The 16,258-nt window shown below is 34.9% G+C and overlaps 1 protein-coding gene across 1 annotated transcript; it reads left to right on the plus strand.

Annotated features, from left to right (window-relative positions):
- Positions 1–1,872: 1,872 nt before the first annotated feature.
- LOC111056068 (integrator complex subunit 4-like) lies at positions 1,873–13,396 on the plus strand (the record flags this gene model as incomplete). The annotated part of the gene is given in 7 exon segments (XM_039445307.1): positions 1,873–2,088; positions 3,442–3,554; positions 4,897–5,176; positions 8,465–8,643; positions 8,645–8,788; positions 11,280–11,443; positions 13,243–13,396. Coding segments are annotated over 7 exon segments (1,104 nt in total), but the record flags the coding sequence as incomplete, so codon positions are not given.
- Between the last annotated feature and the right edge of the window lie 2,862 nt (positions 13,397–16,258).

Here is a 16,258-nt window from a genome sequence, read left to right on the forward strand (position 1 = left end):
AACTGAAAATTTTACGTAACATACTGATAAATTAACAAACTCAGAACGTGACGTATAGAAACTTGATAAACTGAGGAGTTGACAAATTAAAAACTTGTCAATCTGGAAACTTGAAATGAGAACTGAAAACTTGTCGAATTAAAACTTTGACAAACTGAGAATATGTCAATATGAAAACATGATGAACTGAACGTTTCAAGAATTGAAAACTTTATGAACTGAAAATGTGAAGAACCGAAAACTTGGAAATTGAAAACTTCAGCTACTGAAACATTGGCAATCGGAAAACTCGACGAACTGAAAACTTGATGATTTGAATACTTGACAAATTCAAAACTTAACCAACTGGAAAATTGACGAACTAATAACTTGACAAACCGGAAACTTGACGTACTTAAAACTTGAAGTTCTGAACACTTTATGTACTGGTACTGAAAATTCGACAAACTGAAAACTCGACGTACTGAAAATTTTATGAATTGAAAGCTTGACTGACTGGAACCTTGTCGAAATGGGAACTTGACCAACTGAAGTACCCTGACTTACTAAGACTCTGAAAAAATGAAAACTTTACAAAATTGAACAAGAAAATTTGATCTGTAAACTTGAAACGTTGGCTTAAATCTGAAGACGAATTGAAATCAGCTTGATCTGGTATTAACACATTGTTTTGCACAAATGGGAACTATTACACCGAAAACTAATAAACTATTAATTCAATTTATTCTATTTGTTATCATGACTTGTTGATTGTACTAAGTTCATTCTAGTAACGGATCACAAGCCGTTAGTTTCAATATTTCATCCCAACAAAACTTTACCATCAGTCTCGACAACAAGACTTCAGTTATGCACATTTCTTATCCGGATTTGATTATCAAATTCAATGCAGGAGAACATCAGGGGCCTATTTCACAAAGGTACAAGCATTGTTACCAACCGTGGTTACGGACAAGTACTTGTAGTTACAAGTTCACAAGTACTCACGTTTCACAAAAATTTATGATCTACAAGTTTACAATTTTACAAGTCTACAAGTTCTCCAAAAGTAAACATAACCTATTTTGATGATAATTTCCTTTGTCATGCTTTAAAAAGGTTAATTGTAATTTTTAATAATTACTTTGGAATTATTTGAAAGCAATATAATTCTTTTTGTACAGTCTACTTTATTGATTGCTGAATTTGTAACCTACACAGTATGTACTTTGTATATATATATAGTATTTGTACTATATATAATGTATACTGTATATACTTTAGTACACATAACCTATGAGGTAACACATTGAGGAATATTTTGGAGAATTATTAAACTTAATTCCCCAATGCATAAATTTCCAAAATAATGAATTTTAGAGGGATATAGGGCATTTTTTAATATTAGAAATAATAATTATTGAATATTTTGAATAATTTTAATGATCACTTGTAAAACCTTTACATAGCTTTCCACTTCAATAAAAATGTCATAGTTACGAACAAGTAATTTTGACAAAAATTGTTGGCTACAATGAAAATCTTCATGAAACAGGCAAAATCACTTGTTCGTAACAAGCAAATCACTTGTAAATTTGTAGAAATTCATTGTAACTACAAGTTTACAATTCTGCTTTTGTGAAACGCTTGTAATCAGCTGTTCTTCAAAACCATGGTTGGCAACAAGACTTGTAACCTACTTGTACCTTTGTGAAACAGGCCCCAGATCATACAGATGTTGATTTTTATCACGTTTCCCAGCTGGACAAGCACAAATAAAGTTGGTGGACCTAGCAAGTATAGTACAATATGCATTTTAGTAAATAATTTGTGTAGTAAATAACTCGCTTCCATTGTAGTAAATTATTACTTAGTTGTAATAGATTATGATATTGTGTTGCAGAAGTGAGAAGTGCCACACTGGACGCTCTCTGTTCACTGTCACTGAACAACACACACTTTGCCAATATGGCGCTGGACTTTCTGGTCGACATGTTCAACGATGAAATCGAAGATGTGCGACTGAAAGCCATTCATGCACTCACCAAAATATCCCGGCACATTGTGCTCAGGGAAGACCAGCTGGAGACTATCCTCTGTGCTTTGGAGGTGAGAGACGTGGAAATTTGTTTTCCTTTTTCTTCTGTCTTTTCCACTTTTCTTCTCATGTCTTCACTTTTTTTCTCTTGTCTTTTTCACTCATCTTCTCCTCTCTTCTTTTCTTCTTCACCACCTGTCTTTTTCCTCTTCTTCATGAACTCGTGCAAGATTCATTGCAATTATTCAATCAAAATAATTAAATGAACGAAATTCCAAATTCTATAGCATTATTAGCGAATTATACGATAGCACAGAATCTAGTTATGTTCATTATTCCTATTTGAAAATCATTTAATAGTATGTTTCGCACCTAGGGCCGAAAATGAGACATTTCCGGCTCGAAATCGGTTTTCAAGTCCGAGGCCGTAGGCCGAGGACTAGAAAAGATTGAGAGCTGGAAAAACATTTTTGCCCGTGGTGCGAACGCTATTTTTCGCCACACACAAAAATAAAACACTATATATATGAGAATAATTGTTTATTGAGCATTTCCTAAGCAAAAGTGGAAGGTCATAGCTCTAGCAAACCTAAGGTAATCTGGATATTTTTATTTTTTATTCTGATTTGTTTAAATAACCTAAAAAATTATGTTCAATTATGTGGGAGGTTGAGTTTATACTTTTTTAATCTTTCAAATGACAATAAGATGATATTATTATGAATGTTTTGATTCTTGAATAATGAACACAGAATGAAAAGTTTTTTGATCAGCTGTTTTAGCGCACTTGAAATTTGGAAAATCTGGATTTCAACAATGCTTGTTATCGTCGACTGCGGAAGTTGAGGTTAGAAGTCCTATCCTACTCTGAAAATCGAATCTGTATAGTTTATAATATCTTATTTGTATTTCATCCATCCAAATAAAATGATAGTATCTTATTGCAGAATATTTTATTCAATTCTAGAAGCAAAAACTGATTCCGTTTCATAAACCATTTTGTAAACACGTTCACATCAAATCAGAATCAGCTGACTTCAAGGTTATTTTACAGCCCTAGGGCCGTAAAACTTTTACCGGCCTGGTCAGAAAACAATCATTTTCGGCCTCCATATGACGCACGAAAACCAGCTCATTACATCCAAGTGGGGCGAAAATTCTATTACAATACTCTTCTATTAGTTGCAAAATCTTCCACCAAATTCGTTAATCACAAATCAAATGAAGTTTGAATTGATAACAATATTAATCAAAATTCATTCCTCTAACCTTTAATTTTTTACGGTTTGGTAAAATTAGCAATCACGGTTCAAATTGATTTCAATTAAAAATCGACATGTATCTTTTCAGGTTAAACAAATTCTCAATTAGGTAATATTAAAATATAGTAGTAGACTTAATAACATAACCTCAATTTGCGATAGGATTTCTCAATGGACGTGAGAGAAGGTCTCCACAGTATGATGGCCGCATGTCGGCTCTCTACCAAGGGCTGTCTCAAGATGTGTGTCGAACGGCTACTAGATAATCTCAAAAGGTATACTGCAATATTCCACTTTCCAACTTGTAATCTCATCAAGCACTTTTTCTTTAGCAGGCTGCACACTGGGACATAAGTAGTGTTTACTAACGATCGCGGAATTGGGAATGTCTAGAATGCAAATGTACTTGGTGTTTCCAATTCCGTGTTCCTGCAACGGCTAAAGTCCTGCACACACACACATCGATTTTTGTTCGTACGATATTTTACCGTCCTTATGAGTTCTATTAGATCAAACGGAACTTGACAAACATCATCTGTTTGAAATCATCTGTTCAATCCATTAGAATTTATAAAGACAGCAAAATATCGTACGATCGAAAATCGATGTGTGTGTAGCTAGCCAGCTAGGGCTGGTTTCGAGCTCGGGATTCAGCTAAGCTCTAGACTTTAACAGCTGGAGTCAGAAAATTAGCTTTCCAAAACGGGGTGTAGTCGCAGTTTTTATAACAGTAGTCCCAGTTTTTATTTTCTGATTTCTGTAATTGGAAACGTTTTCCTTGACGAAATTAAACATTTCTAAATATTCAAAACAGCTGAAACTTTATACTATCTCTCTTTATTTTATTTTGTGTTAATTTCTATTTTTTTGAAATTTAATTCAAACGTGACTGTGACAATGACTACGTCTACGCCCCGTTTCGGAAAGCTATTTTCTGACTCCAGCTGTTTAAAGTCTAATTATAGGATTAGTCAAATCCCGAGCTCAGAAACCGGCCCTAAGTGTGAGATCACATTGAATGCGTATATTTGCAAGTGCAAGCTTGGTTATGCATGACCAAGCGTGCAGATGAGAAACAAAATTTGGAAAGAGCAATTGGAACACTCACACTGAACGCGTGCACTTGCGGTTGCGTTCAGTATGAGCAGCTACCTGCAAGCCACAACGTGTTCCAATGAAAATTTTGTTTTTCGGCTCATGCATGATTCGACGTGCACTTGCACATATACGCATTAAATGTGATCACACCCTGAGTTCACTTGAAATTATCATAACCCGTTGTCACTTGCACATATTTGGCTAACTTAGGATATTATGAACTTTGATTTTTATTGTGTTCGTGTTGAATTAAACTACTTCTTGATGGATTCAAAATCAAAATCAAAAATTCTTTATTGGTTCTTCAACAACAATAAATATACAAAAAACAAACTTTCCAGCAAAAAATAAGAGACCAATCACCTGTAAGAAAATCCTGTGCGCAAGTGAGAGTTGCTTATACAAATTCAATATGAGTCATTAAGACTTACAAAAGATGAAATAATAAATTATACATTATAAATTATTGTATAGAATAACATTTGAGTCAACATTTTGAACAAGTTGTTTGATTTCTAGGTACCCACAAGACAAGAAATCCACCTGGCACTGCCTACAGAAGATAGGAGCTCTGCACCCCGAGCTAACCTTGCCGTTGGTTCCGGAACTGCTGTCTATTCATCCGTTCTTCGACATGCCGGAACCGGATGTGGAGGACCCGGCCTACCTGTCGGTGCTCATTCTGGTGTTCAACGCCGCCCAACATTGTCCCACAATGGTGCAGCTGTTCGAAGACGTCACTGTGCAGCATTATAGTTATCTAAGGTCGACTATACCTCATTTGGTGCCGCATTTGAAGGTCTGTTACAAAAATCTGGTGTGTACACTCACACAACTTTCCTTGCTCATATTTGAAACTACGATCAGACTTTTGTATATGTGTATATATAATTGTTTTCAGAGTACTTTTTCCTTTGTGTAAATTGTTAATTCTATGATTTTTTTAGTCATTTTTTTAAAGTCGTCAAAACAGCTGTTCTACAGATGAATATCTCGACTATGTGTTCCTTTTATGAACTGCTCTACCTACCTACCTCATGCACGAGAACGAGGTTACAAAGTCCTTTTCTCAAGGATGGGGTGGACCCCCATAGTTCCCAGAAAGGAGACTCATGCCAGTTAATAGAGCTGATAATACTATACAGAGTATGAATTCGAAAAAAATCGGTCAAGTTATTTGAGAATATCGTGAAAAACATGTTTTTTTTAAAGTAATTATCCGCCATTTTTCTCAAGTATATTACGGAGCTCCTGCAATTTTCTCAGAAATGAGACTCATGTCAGTTGATAGGTCTCATAAATAGCTATCCATGGTAAGAATTTAAGAAAATCGTTAAGCCGTTTTCGAGAAAACCGTGAATAACATGGTTTTTTAGTGATTATTCGCCATTTTTCACAAGAATATTACGGAGCTCCTGCAATTTTCCCAGAAATGAGACATGTCAGTTGATAGGGCTTATAAATAGCCTGTGTTAATTTGAAGAAAATCGTTAGAGCCGTTTTCGAGAAAACCGTGAAAAACATGGTTTTTTAGTAATTATCCGCCATTTTTCCGCCATTTTGAATTCAATTTTTGAATTTCTTATTGTCAGATCCTCATGGTATAAGGACCTTAAGTTTAAAATTTCAAGTTAATCGGTTGATTAGGAATGGAGTTATCGTGTTCACAGACATACACACACACACACACACACACCACACACACACACACACACACACACACACACACACACACACACAGACCAACACCCAAAAATCATGTTTTTGGACTCAGGGGACCTTGAAACGTATAGAAAACTTAGAATTAGGGTACCTTAATTTTTTTTTGGAAAGCAATACTTTCCTTACCTATGGTAGTAGGGCAAGGAAAGTAAAACTAGAAACTTCTTCTCTAGAAACAGAAAAGTTCTGAAATTTCTCCGTAGAAAGATAATAGACAAGGGTAGCAACACCAATGTTTATCAAATGCTTCTATTATAACGTGTGGACCTTCATATAGTCTAAGGTGAAATAGAAGAATGTTGTCAGTTCCACATAGGTATTCAAGACAATCTATAGTTTCATTGCAATTTAACAGAGATGTTATAGATGTAGAATTTCTCAAAATCAAGGTGAAATGAAAGAGTTGTTGGAAAAAGACCACTGATGATGCAATATTTGTAGCTCAATTCTGACGTAATTTTGACAAAATAATAGATGATAAATTTATTTTTGGATGTTTCCTGGACATAAGAATTGGACATTTTACCACACTGTATTTCCAAAATGCAACACTGTTGCATTTTACAACTCAGTGCAAAGCATGGATTACCTTCTAGTATTAAATGAATGCTGATATTGTTGTTGGCAGTAGGCCTGTAGTCTGTCTGTGACTCGCACGAGTCCAAACTGGCCCCATGCCCACTTTCTAACAGTCTATCAGGACCCAACAAGAGATTGAATGATTGATTCATTCATTTATTCATCAGTTTGTTGATCGATTGGTTGGTTTATTGATTTATTCATTGATATAATAAAAATAATTCGTGATGTATAATAAGCTCCATGCAAGAGAGCCTGAGGTCACAGACGCCCTTTTTGCGGAGAACAGTCCTATGGATAGAGCTATACTTGAAGCATATGCCACCTAAATTTCATATTGATATCTTGAACAATGACGATTTTACAGCAAATAATGTAAGGTTAAGTCATGCCTCATTTTCCAGTACCGTACCATATGAGTCTATCTGTATTCTTCTGCCAAAGGATTATCGAAGGCTATTGTAGTTAGAGAAACAATATTACAACTCAAAGTTATTTATAATTAGTTTTTTATAATATATTTTTGATAATAGTTTGATAAATATAACCAAGTTTTATGAGATGGAAGAGTTCTCAAGTGACAGCATGGATAGTGATACATTTGAGCACACTGAAGCTCGAAGAGGAAAACGTCGGAGGAATGAATCTTCATAGAAAAGGAATCAAATTAAAACTAAAAGACTACAAGGGAAGAGTTATAAAAACGTGAACAATAAAACAGTGCCAAGAAAAAAGTTTGAAAGATTGTCCATGTGCTGCAATAACATGTGTTTGAAAGCAGTGAGTCCAAGTGAACAAGAAAAACTGTTAATGATTTTTACGGATTTGAAGACCACTCTAAACAGAGTATGTTTTTAAACAGTTGCATATTATCACAAGAATTATTTCGCATAAGGTGATTTGCGCCAAGAAGATAAGCAATAAGTAGGATATAATCTTCCAAGAGTGAGGTGGCAGGAAGTGTATTGAATTTGTTTCAAATTTCTGAAAAACGTATACGACATGCTTTCTTTTTTCATTTGCAATACTTATCCCTTAAATATAGTGGAAAACTTTTGTTTTCTATGCAATCTATGTGATAAGAGCATCAGTGATATGGATCTATGCAAGAAGGGCGGCTTCAAGCCTTTCTAATTCTGATTGTTATGAGTATTCACATGAACAAGAACAGTACAATTATACTGATTAAAAAGTTGAAATTTCAATTCAATTCAGGGTGAAACCCAAAATGAGAAGTTTTGAGTAAGAAAAAAGTTCTGATGATTTGAAAACGTTGTAACTTGTTTTCTCAAAATGAAGGTTGCTTCCTACGTCCTTCTTGCATGGAGCTCCTCAATTGAAAAATTGCACAAAAATCTATAGGGAAAACATCACTGACAGAAAGAGGATCTTATCAATGAAAACAATTAGGAGAAGGCAAGAGGTTTGTTCAGATGAATTGAGAAAAGAAAGATCTGACAGAATGAGAAGGTACTGGGAAGAAAGGAGAGAATTGAAGCGAATAAACGAAGAAAGAGGACTAACCAGAGACTAAGTGACTCCTATGTGGTCATAAAATCTATTAAAAAAAATAATTGAAGAATGTGAGTGACACATAACCTAGCTACATTTGGACTGTTGTATAAATTAGAATGGAACCGTTTTGGGCTTATAAGCCTGTGGTACTTTTCTGCAAGTTGTGTAATTCTGAATGATTAAATAAAAAATATATTGATTGTTTTACCGATTTATTGATTCTAGATTGATTTAAATTCTGATTATGAGTTATTGTTTGATTGATCAACAGTACTGCGGCGCGCACGCGACCGAACTCGCACCAGTCCCGACCTCCTCGCTTCGCTTCCTTGACAGCATCCTGTCCCGCGTGGCAGCCGCCCCATCTCCCCGCGTCTCAGCCACCCTCCTGGAGGCTGCCGGCCGCCATCTTGCCACTCTGTCCGACATAGACGCCACTGTTGCTGGGTTGGCGCACTTCCTCAGTCTACATTGCCAGTCAACTGCAGTTGGGCAAACTGTTGGCCGACAACCGGTGCTACAGCAACAACACCACCTCGCTGCAAGCCAATCCAGTGCGCAACTCTATTGCGCATCTCTTGCAGTTGTGTCTCAAGTGAGTGCTAGGCCATAGCAGAAAATATCAAATCGAATCAAGTTGTATTCAATGACAACATTTACGTAACAAATACCTATAATAATTTGATTGTATGGTATGAGATGTTGTGGTACTTCTTCATAATTGAAAGAATAGACTTTGATATTTTCAATACCACTTTAATTTATTCGAAAATTATTCTCGAATAATTCGTTAATTAATTTCGAATAAATTAAAGTGGTTGACAATATCAACGTCTTATTCTTTCAATTATGGAGAAGAACCACAACATCTCATACCATACAATCAAATTATTATAGGAATTTGTTACGTAAATGTTGTCATTGAACAAACTTGATTCGATTTGATCTTTTATCTATGTCTTATGTCTTGTGTTTTATCAAAGTCTTATTCTTTCAAAAGTAACAAATTCCGTTACGCAAATGATATTACAGACCATTGAATACAATACTGTTTGCTTAAGAAAATTCTTGTCTGCATACAGGAGTGAAATACATTCAGAACTCAACTAAAATGCTTATATATAAACTCAAATCAATATACTTATCTGAATTAAGTTTAATTATCTTAATTCATCCCCCACGCAACACACACACCAACATAATAGCATAAGAAGATATCCCGTGATGTAGGGGATTTATGTTTCAATTTTCACTACTAACTGAAGTAGGCTTCCAAGTTGCTATTTTTTGTAAAGCTATGTGTAATTTTTTAGATCAATCTTATAGTCCATGTAGTTTTTTTTTGTAAAGCTTTGTGTCATTTGTTATCTCAAGCGGATTACTGTCGATTATTATGTTTTGGACGGGTGAAAATGTAAAGCTAGGCACACACCAGTAGTCAAGACAAGACAAGACATGATCAGTCACGTTTAGTCACAATACTTCACATAGCTTATGAAGTCATGTTTAATTGCAATGACTAATCAGTGTGAGTTGCGTCATAACCAAATATGTGAAGTATTGTGACTAAAGTGTCTGATCATGTCTTGTCTTGTCTTGAGTAACCGTTGTACGCCCAGCCTAATAGTTTAGACAATTAATAGGCCTAGTTACTTTAGAGAAAAGATAGCATAAGAAGATATCCCATGGTATGGGTCGTTCATGTTCCAAATTTCAACGATTTTTGTTAACTGAAGCTGATTACTGTCGGAGACTGTCTATGACTGTCTTGACTGGTGTGTGTCTAGCCTAAGGCTGGGGTACACCGGTTTAGTCAAGACAAGACTAGTCACGTTTAGTCACAATACTTCACATAGTTGCTTATGAAGACATGTCTAATTGCAATGACTAATCAGTGTGTATTGCGTCATAAGCAACTATGTGACTAAACTTGTCTGATCATGTCTTGTCTTGTCTTGACTAACTGGTGTGAGCCGAGTCTTGAACGACACAGTATGAGAGACTACCAGCGTCACATAGCTTCACAAAAACAAATACTTGGACTATTGGTTTGAGTGATACTGAAATTTAGAACTTAAACTCCATATACCATGGAATATCCTCTTAGGCCCTCTTTTCTCCATGTTAAAAGTGAAAGGTTATGGTTTTTGATTGTTTATCTTGTGATACAAGGTTTAGACTAAATGTACCACTGTTCATTTTGAAGAATTGATGTGTTATGTGTGATTGTCTTCTTATTGTTCATTGGGATATGAACAAAAATATATTAAATGAGTATGATAATAATTGTATAACGTTTAGATAAATAAATTTAAGATAAAAAATTGTTATTCCATTTCAAGATCCAGTACGATAACAAATTGTTATTCCATTTCAAGACACCGTATGATGAAAAAATGTTATTCCATTTCAAGATCCAGTACGGTAAAAAATTAACATTCCATTTCAAGATCCAGTACAATAAAAAATTAACATTCCATTCAAGATCCAGTATGATAAAAAATGTTATTCTATTTTAAGATTCAGTATGATAAAAAATTGTTATTTCATTTCAAGATCCAGTACGATTAAAAGTTGTTATTCCATTCAAGATCCAGTACGATAAAAAACTGCCATTCCATTCCAAGATCCAGTACGATAAAAAATTGTCATTCCATTTCAAGATCCGTACTGTTTTGTACCTAGTATTCTTATTGTAAAATTTTTAAACTTTTTTGTGGTCAACTCATTAATGAATCACTAAAAAATAATTGAAGAGTCTATTGAATTTCAGGCTCCATAACTATCATGTGACTAGTACTATTATTTTATGAAATTTTTACTCATTGTTTGTGGTTGATTCAATAATGCACAAATTATCAATTCTATCATTCATGGCAAATAAATTCATTTGAATTCAATTCATTGTTTACATTGCTTGTAACAGAACAGCTCATCCATCTATATGATCATCATACAAATTAGAATTGGAAGCGTTTTGGGCTTAAGCCTGGCACTTTTCTGGAAGTTGTGCTATTTTAAATGATCAATTGATTGATTGATTCATCTTAATAATCAAATAAATTGAATGGTCTTTTAAATTTCAGGCTAGAATACCTGTTTGCTGGACTAGATGAAAAAGATGTGGCTGCTGTGAAACAGTTGAAACTGCGCACCCTGGCGCTTCAACTCGTCTACATTGTCAGAGCGTCCAATTTATCAGCACTTGCCCGTGTGACAACTTCCTACTGCAAGTCGAAAGCACCGAACGGTAAGAGTTTTCTTCTATGATTTATTGATAAAGTATCTGTTGAATCTCTTATCTTTGTATGATGATAAAATCTATAATGATGATGAATAGAAATTTGACTGTTCTTTAATCTCTCTTCATTAGTAGTTTGTAATAGAATGTCTTCATAGTAATAGAATGTTCATTTATTTATTTTTGGATACAATTACAAAATGTTGATGACTTATTAGAAATGTATATTATGTTTAATCGAATAACGGTATAATCTAGATGATTTATTACTATAGTGAAGTCCAGGTTATAATGGCAGTGGAGAAAGAAAGAAGAACATCGTTGCCGATTCATGCCTTGTACAGAGGATATCGGTCCTGATACCGGTATATCTAATGTAATATCAACGTTCATTCTTGTTTATATTATCTGCCAAGAAAATATATTTTTCAATTATTAAATCATAAATTTTCATAATGAGATTAAATATTTTTGTTGATTAAAACGATGGGAAGTTATAAAATGATTGTATTATCTGCTTTGTGGAATGATAGACAAGAATAGCAACACCAATGTTAATAGAATACTGCCACTATAACGTGGACCTCCTCTCTAAGAGTTGTATTATTTAGATGATTTATTAGAAAAGGATAGCGTTATCTACTTTGTGGAATGATAGACAAGGATGCAACACCAATGTTAAACAATACTGTCATTTAACGTAGACCTCCTCACTCTGAATTGTGCTATTCAGATAATTTATTACAAACTCACTATGAATTGTGTTATTTAGATGATTTATTAGAAAAGGATAGCGTTATCTGCTTTGAGGAATGACAGACAAAAATAGCAACACCAATGTTGAACAATATTGCCATTATAACGTGGACCTCACTCTAGCTGTCCTATGTCCCATATTGAAAGCTACGCTACGCTGATGTGATCGGGACAGATTTTTAGCTTGTATTTAACATTGGGAGATAGGACGTATTTCAGCATAGCGTAGCTCTGAGAGTAGAATTAGATGACTTTTTACATAATGTTTGCTATATTAATTATAAACTAGCCGTCAGGCTCGCTTCGCTCGCCATGTCCGTCTAGCCAGGGGCTCCGCCCCCTGGACCCCCGACTGGATCGTCCAAAATGTGATCAGCAGGCACGCTTCGCTCGCCTGCATTTTTCATTTGAGCATTTTTATCGTATGTTAGGACGATCCAGTCGGGGGTCCAGACTAAACTTCTGGCTAAACGGATATGGCGAGCGAAGCGAGCCTGACGGCTAGTAATATAATATTCCCAGGAATAGCTCTGATTGAAGTAGCAGTGCCCAATCAATTTTTCCGCGATAAATGCATTTCAATCTTCAACTTCGTGCCAACCTGACAAAATTATCAATTGTTACCTGTTAGCAACTGTTTCAAAGAGGTACTCTCTCTAGATTTTAGTTCTATATTAACATATGGTATGGACATTTTTCAATTATAATTAAGATATTGGAATAAGAGAATATACATGCTAAAAGACGAACTTTAAACCCTTAAAAACCACCCTTACAGTTAAAATATTGCCAAAAGATTTCTTAGTGCGCCTCTAAAGGGCTAACTGAACATACCTACAAAATTTGAACATTTTTGGTCCGGTAGATTTCTAGTTCGAGTGAGTGAATGAGTCAGTCAGTCAGTCAGTCAGTCAGTCAGTGAGCGAGTGCCATTTCGCTTTTATATATATATAGATAATTAGATCTAGTAATACTGACATGTCACCAGTCATATGAGTGAAACTCGAAAATATGTAATGTGGCGATGAATAAATAAATAATATATTTGTCAGGTATTTGAGCGAGACAGGTCTGGCGCCTGAACAGTCACGTGTTCAGTATTCAAGAGATGAGTGGTTTGGAGGAAGCCAAGCCTGGAACGGTGGCTCGTATCCTACTGCCTTTGCTGCAGAAATCGGTTCATCCTCCGCCTCCCAGGCCAAGCACCATGGTCAGTCACACTCATTCATTCATTCGTTCATTTATTCACTGTTCATTATTCAATCATCAATTATTACTCGTTCATTCATCCATTCAATAATTTATTTACTCGTTCATTCATACAGTTATTCTCATTCATTCATTTATTACTCGTTGTTGTTATCATCCATATCATCATTATCATGTGTATTTGTTGTTGTTGTTCTTCTTCTTCTTATTTTTTCTCTTCATCTTTTTCTCCTGTGTTCTTCTTATACTTCTTTTTCTTCTTCTCCTTCTGTTTCTCCTGTCTTCCTCGCCTTTCTTCTCCTGTCTTCTATTATACTCTTTTTCGTGTCTTCTTCTCCTTATTTCTTTTCACCTTTTCCCTGTATTTTTCTTCTTCTTAACTTTTCACCTTTTCCCTGTATTTTTCTTCTTCTTAACTTTTCACCTTTTCCCTGTATTTTTCTTCTTCTTAACTTTTCACCTTTTCCCTGTTTTTTATTTTCTTAACTTTTCACCTTTTCCCTGTATTTTTCTTCTTCTTAACTTTTCATCTACCGCCAACTATTCTTTTTTTCTATTGTCTTTGCCTTTCATTTTTTATCTCTTCTGTCTTATAATCCTTCTTATTTTTCTTCTTTGCCTTTTTTCTCCGGTTTTCTTCACATTTTTGCCTGCCTTCTTCACATTTCTTCTCCTGTCTTCTTCTTCTTCTTCGCCTTTTTCCTCATATTTTTGTCTTTTTCTTCTTCTTCTCCTTTTGTTTTCTTCACTATATATATTATCCTTCTTTTTTTGTTTCTCCGTCTTCTTCACATTTTTTCCTGCTTTCTTCACATTTCTTCTCCCATCTTTTTACTTTCCTTGCCCTATTACCATAGGTAGGAAAGTATGCTTTCCGAAAAAAATTAAGGTACCCCAATTTCTAAATTTCTATATGTTTCAAGGTCCCTGAGTCCAAAAAGTGGGTTTTGGGTATGGTCTGTATGTGTGGGTGTGTGTGTGTGTGTGTGTGTGTGTGTATGAGTGTATGTGCGTTTGTGTACACGATATCTCATCTCCCAATTAACGGAATGATTTGAAATTTGGAACTTAAGGTCCTACGATATAAGTATCCGACACGAACAATTTCGATCTGATGCAATCCAAGATAGCGGCTAAAATGGCGAAAATGTTGTCAAAAACCGGGTTTTTCGCGATTTTCTCGAAAACGGCTCCAACGATTTTGATCAAATTTATACCTGAAATAGTCATTGATAACCTCTATCAAGTTCTATCAACAAGTCCCATATCTGTAAAAATTTCAGGAGCTTCGCCCCATCAATGCAGATAGATTCCCAATTATCAGGCTTCAGATACAATTGAAACGAAAAAATCAAGTGGAGTAGATTGAGCATGAAAATCTCTACAATTAATGTTCAGTAACATTTTCACCTAAAATTGAAAATAAGCTTTAAATTCGAGAAAATGTGATTATTAATTGCAAATTATTGTTGATTCTATCAAATAATTCACTATGAAGAGATAGCAGACCTCATGTGTGTCTCCAGCGTTATTGCCCTGTCACCAGCTGGCTCAAATCTTTGAATAGTAGACTTGAGATGCGCGGGAACACTAGCGTCAGGTGATCAATTTTCATAACGGCAAGGAAAGTTGTGTGAGTGCGCCACACCAGATTTTTTATATTTTTCTCGTGTTCCTCTCCACCTTTCTTCTCGTGTCTTCTTCTTCTTTTTTCTCTTGTATCTTACACCTTCCTTCCCTATCTTTTTTGTTTTTCATTTCTTTTCCTCTCGTTTTTCTTCTTCCTCTTCTGTATTTTTCATCATGTCCTCTCAAACAGTTTCTTCTGGGTATTTTTAATTTGACCTGTGCATAGGTCCTTTCAAACTGTTCCTTGAATGATCTATTGAATTAATTTGAATTTATCATTTTCTCCTCTTCTGTCTCTTATCGTGGGTAAATGGAAGAGGGGGCTTTTATTGCCTCAATTTCGCCCACATCACTTTTATTGTAAAGCGTAAATAAAAGCCATTCATCTATCTATCTATCTTATTGTGGTAGAGAGTTACTGGGAAAGATATTCTGAGTATTCTTCCAAAGAATGGACATTGATATATTCAAAGCTCAGCCAATTCATGCAGATACAAAACAAAATTATCTTAAAGTAATTTCTAGATTGCATTTTTCTCATAGCATGTTCAATGATTCATAATTTTTAATTCAGTCATATTATATAAATCAATGTAATACATGGCGTTTCAAAAAGAACTCCTAGTTTTAGGTATAAATTTAATGGTAAATTAATGAAAAACTACATCAACAAGAACATACAATGAAAGAGAGAGCCTTGAAAAAATAGTAAAAGATCAATTAACAAGATACATTGAAAGTAATGAATTACTAACTAACTCCCAATATGGGTCAGAAAATCAAAAATATCTCAGATGCCCTCTTTTCTATAACTAGAGACCTGATTTGGCTATAGGTAACAATGAAAAGAGTGCTCTAATATTCTTGGACTTGGCTAAGGCATTTGATTCCGTTGATAGAGGAAAAATTGCTTAAAAGTGGAACTTATGGGGATAATGGAGTTCCACTTGATTGGTTCAATTCCTACTTTAGTAACCGCAAGCAGTAACTGTCATAAATGAAGTAAACAGCAGTTAAAAGAGGTAGAATATGGAGTTATCCAGGGTAGCACCTTGGGTCCATATATTTTTTAATCTATGTACATAACCTTGCAAAAGTGAACTTAAATAGTAGGATCTACCTTTTTGCGGATGATGTGCTGTCCTTGTTAGGGGACCTGATTGGGAAACTGTACTGCATAGGGCAAAATGTGATTTAGCCACTTTAAAGTCATGGTTTGACCAGAATGTT

The sequence above is a fragment of the Nilaparvata lugens genome, unplaced genomic scaffold (assembly GCF_014356525.2).
Source record: "Nilaparvata lugens isolate BPH unplaced genomic scaffold, ASM1435652v1 scaffold6593, whole genome shotgun sequence".
In the NCBI taxonomy this organism is placed as follows: Eukaryota; Metazoa; Arthropoda; class Insecta; order Hemiptera; family Delphacidae; genus Nilaparvata; species Nilaparvata lugens.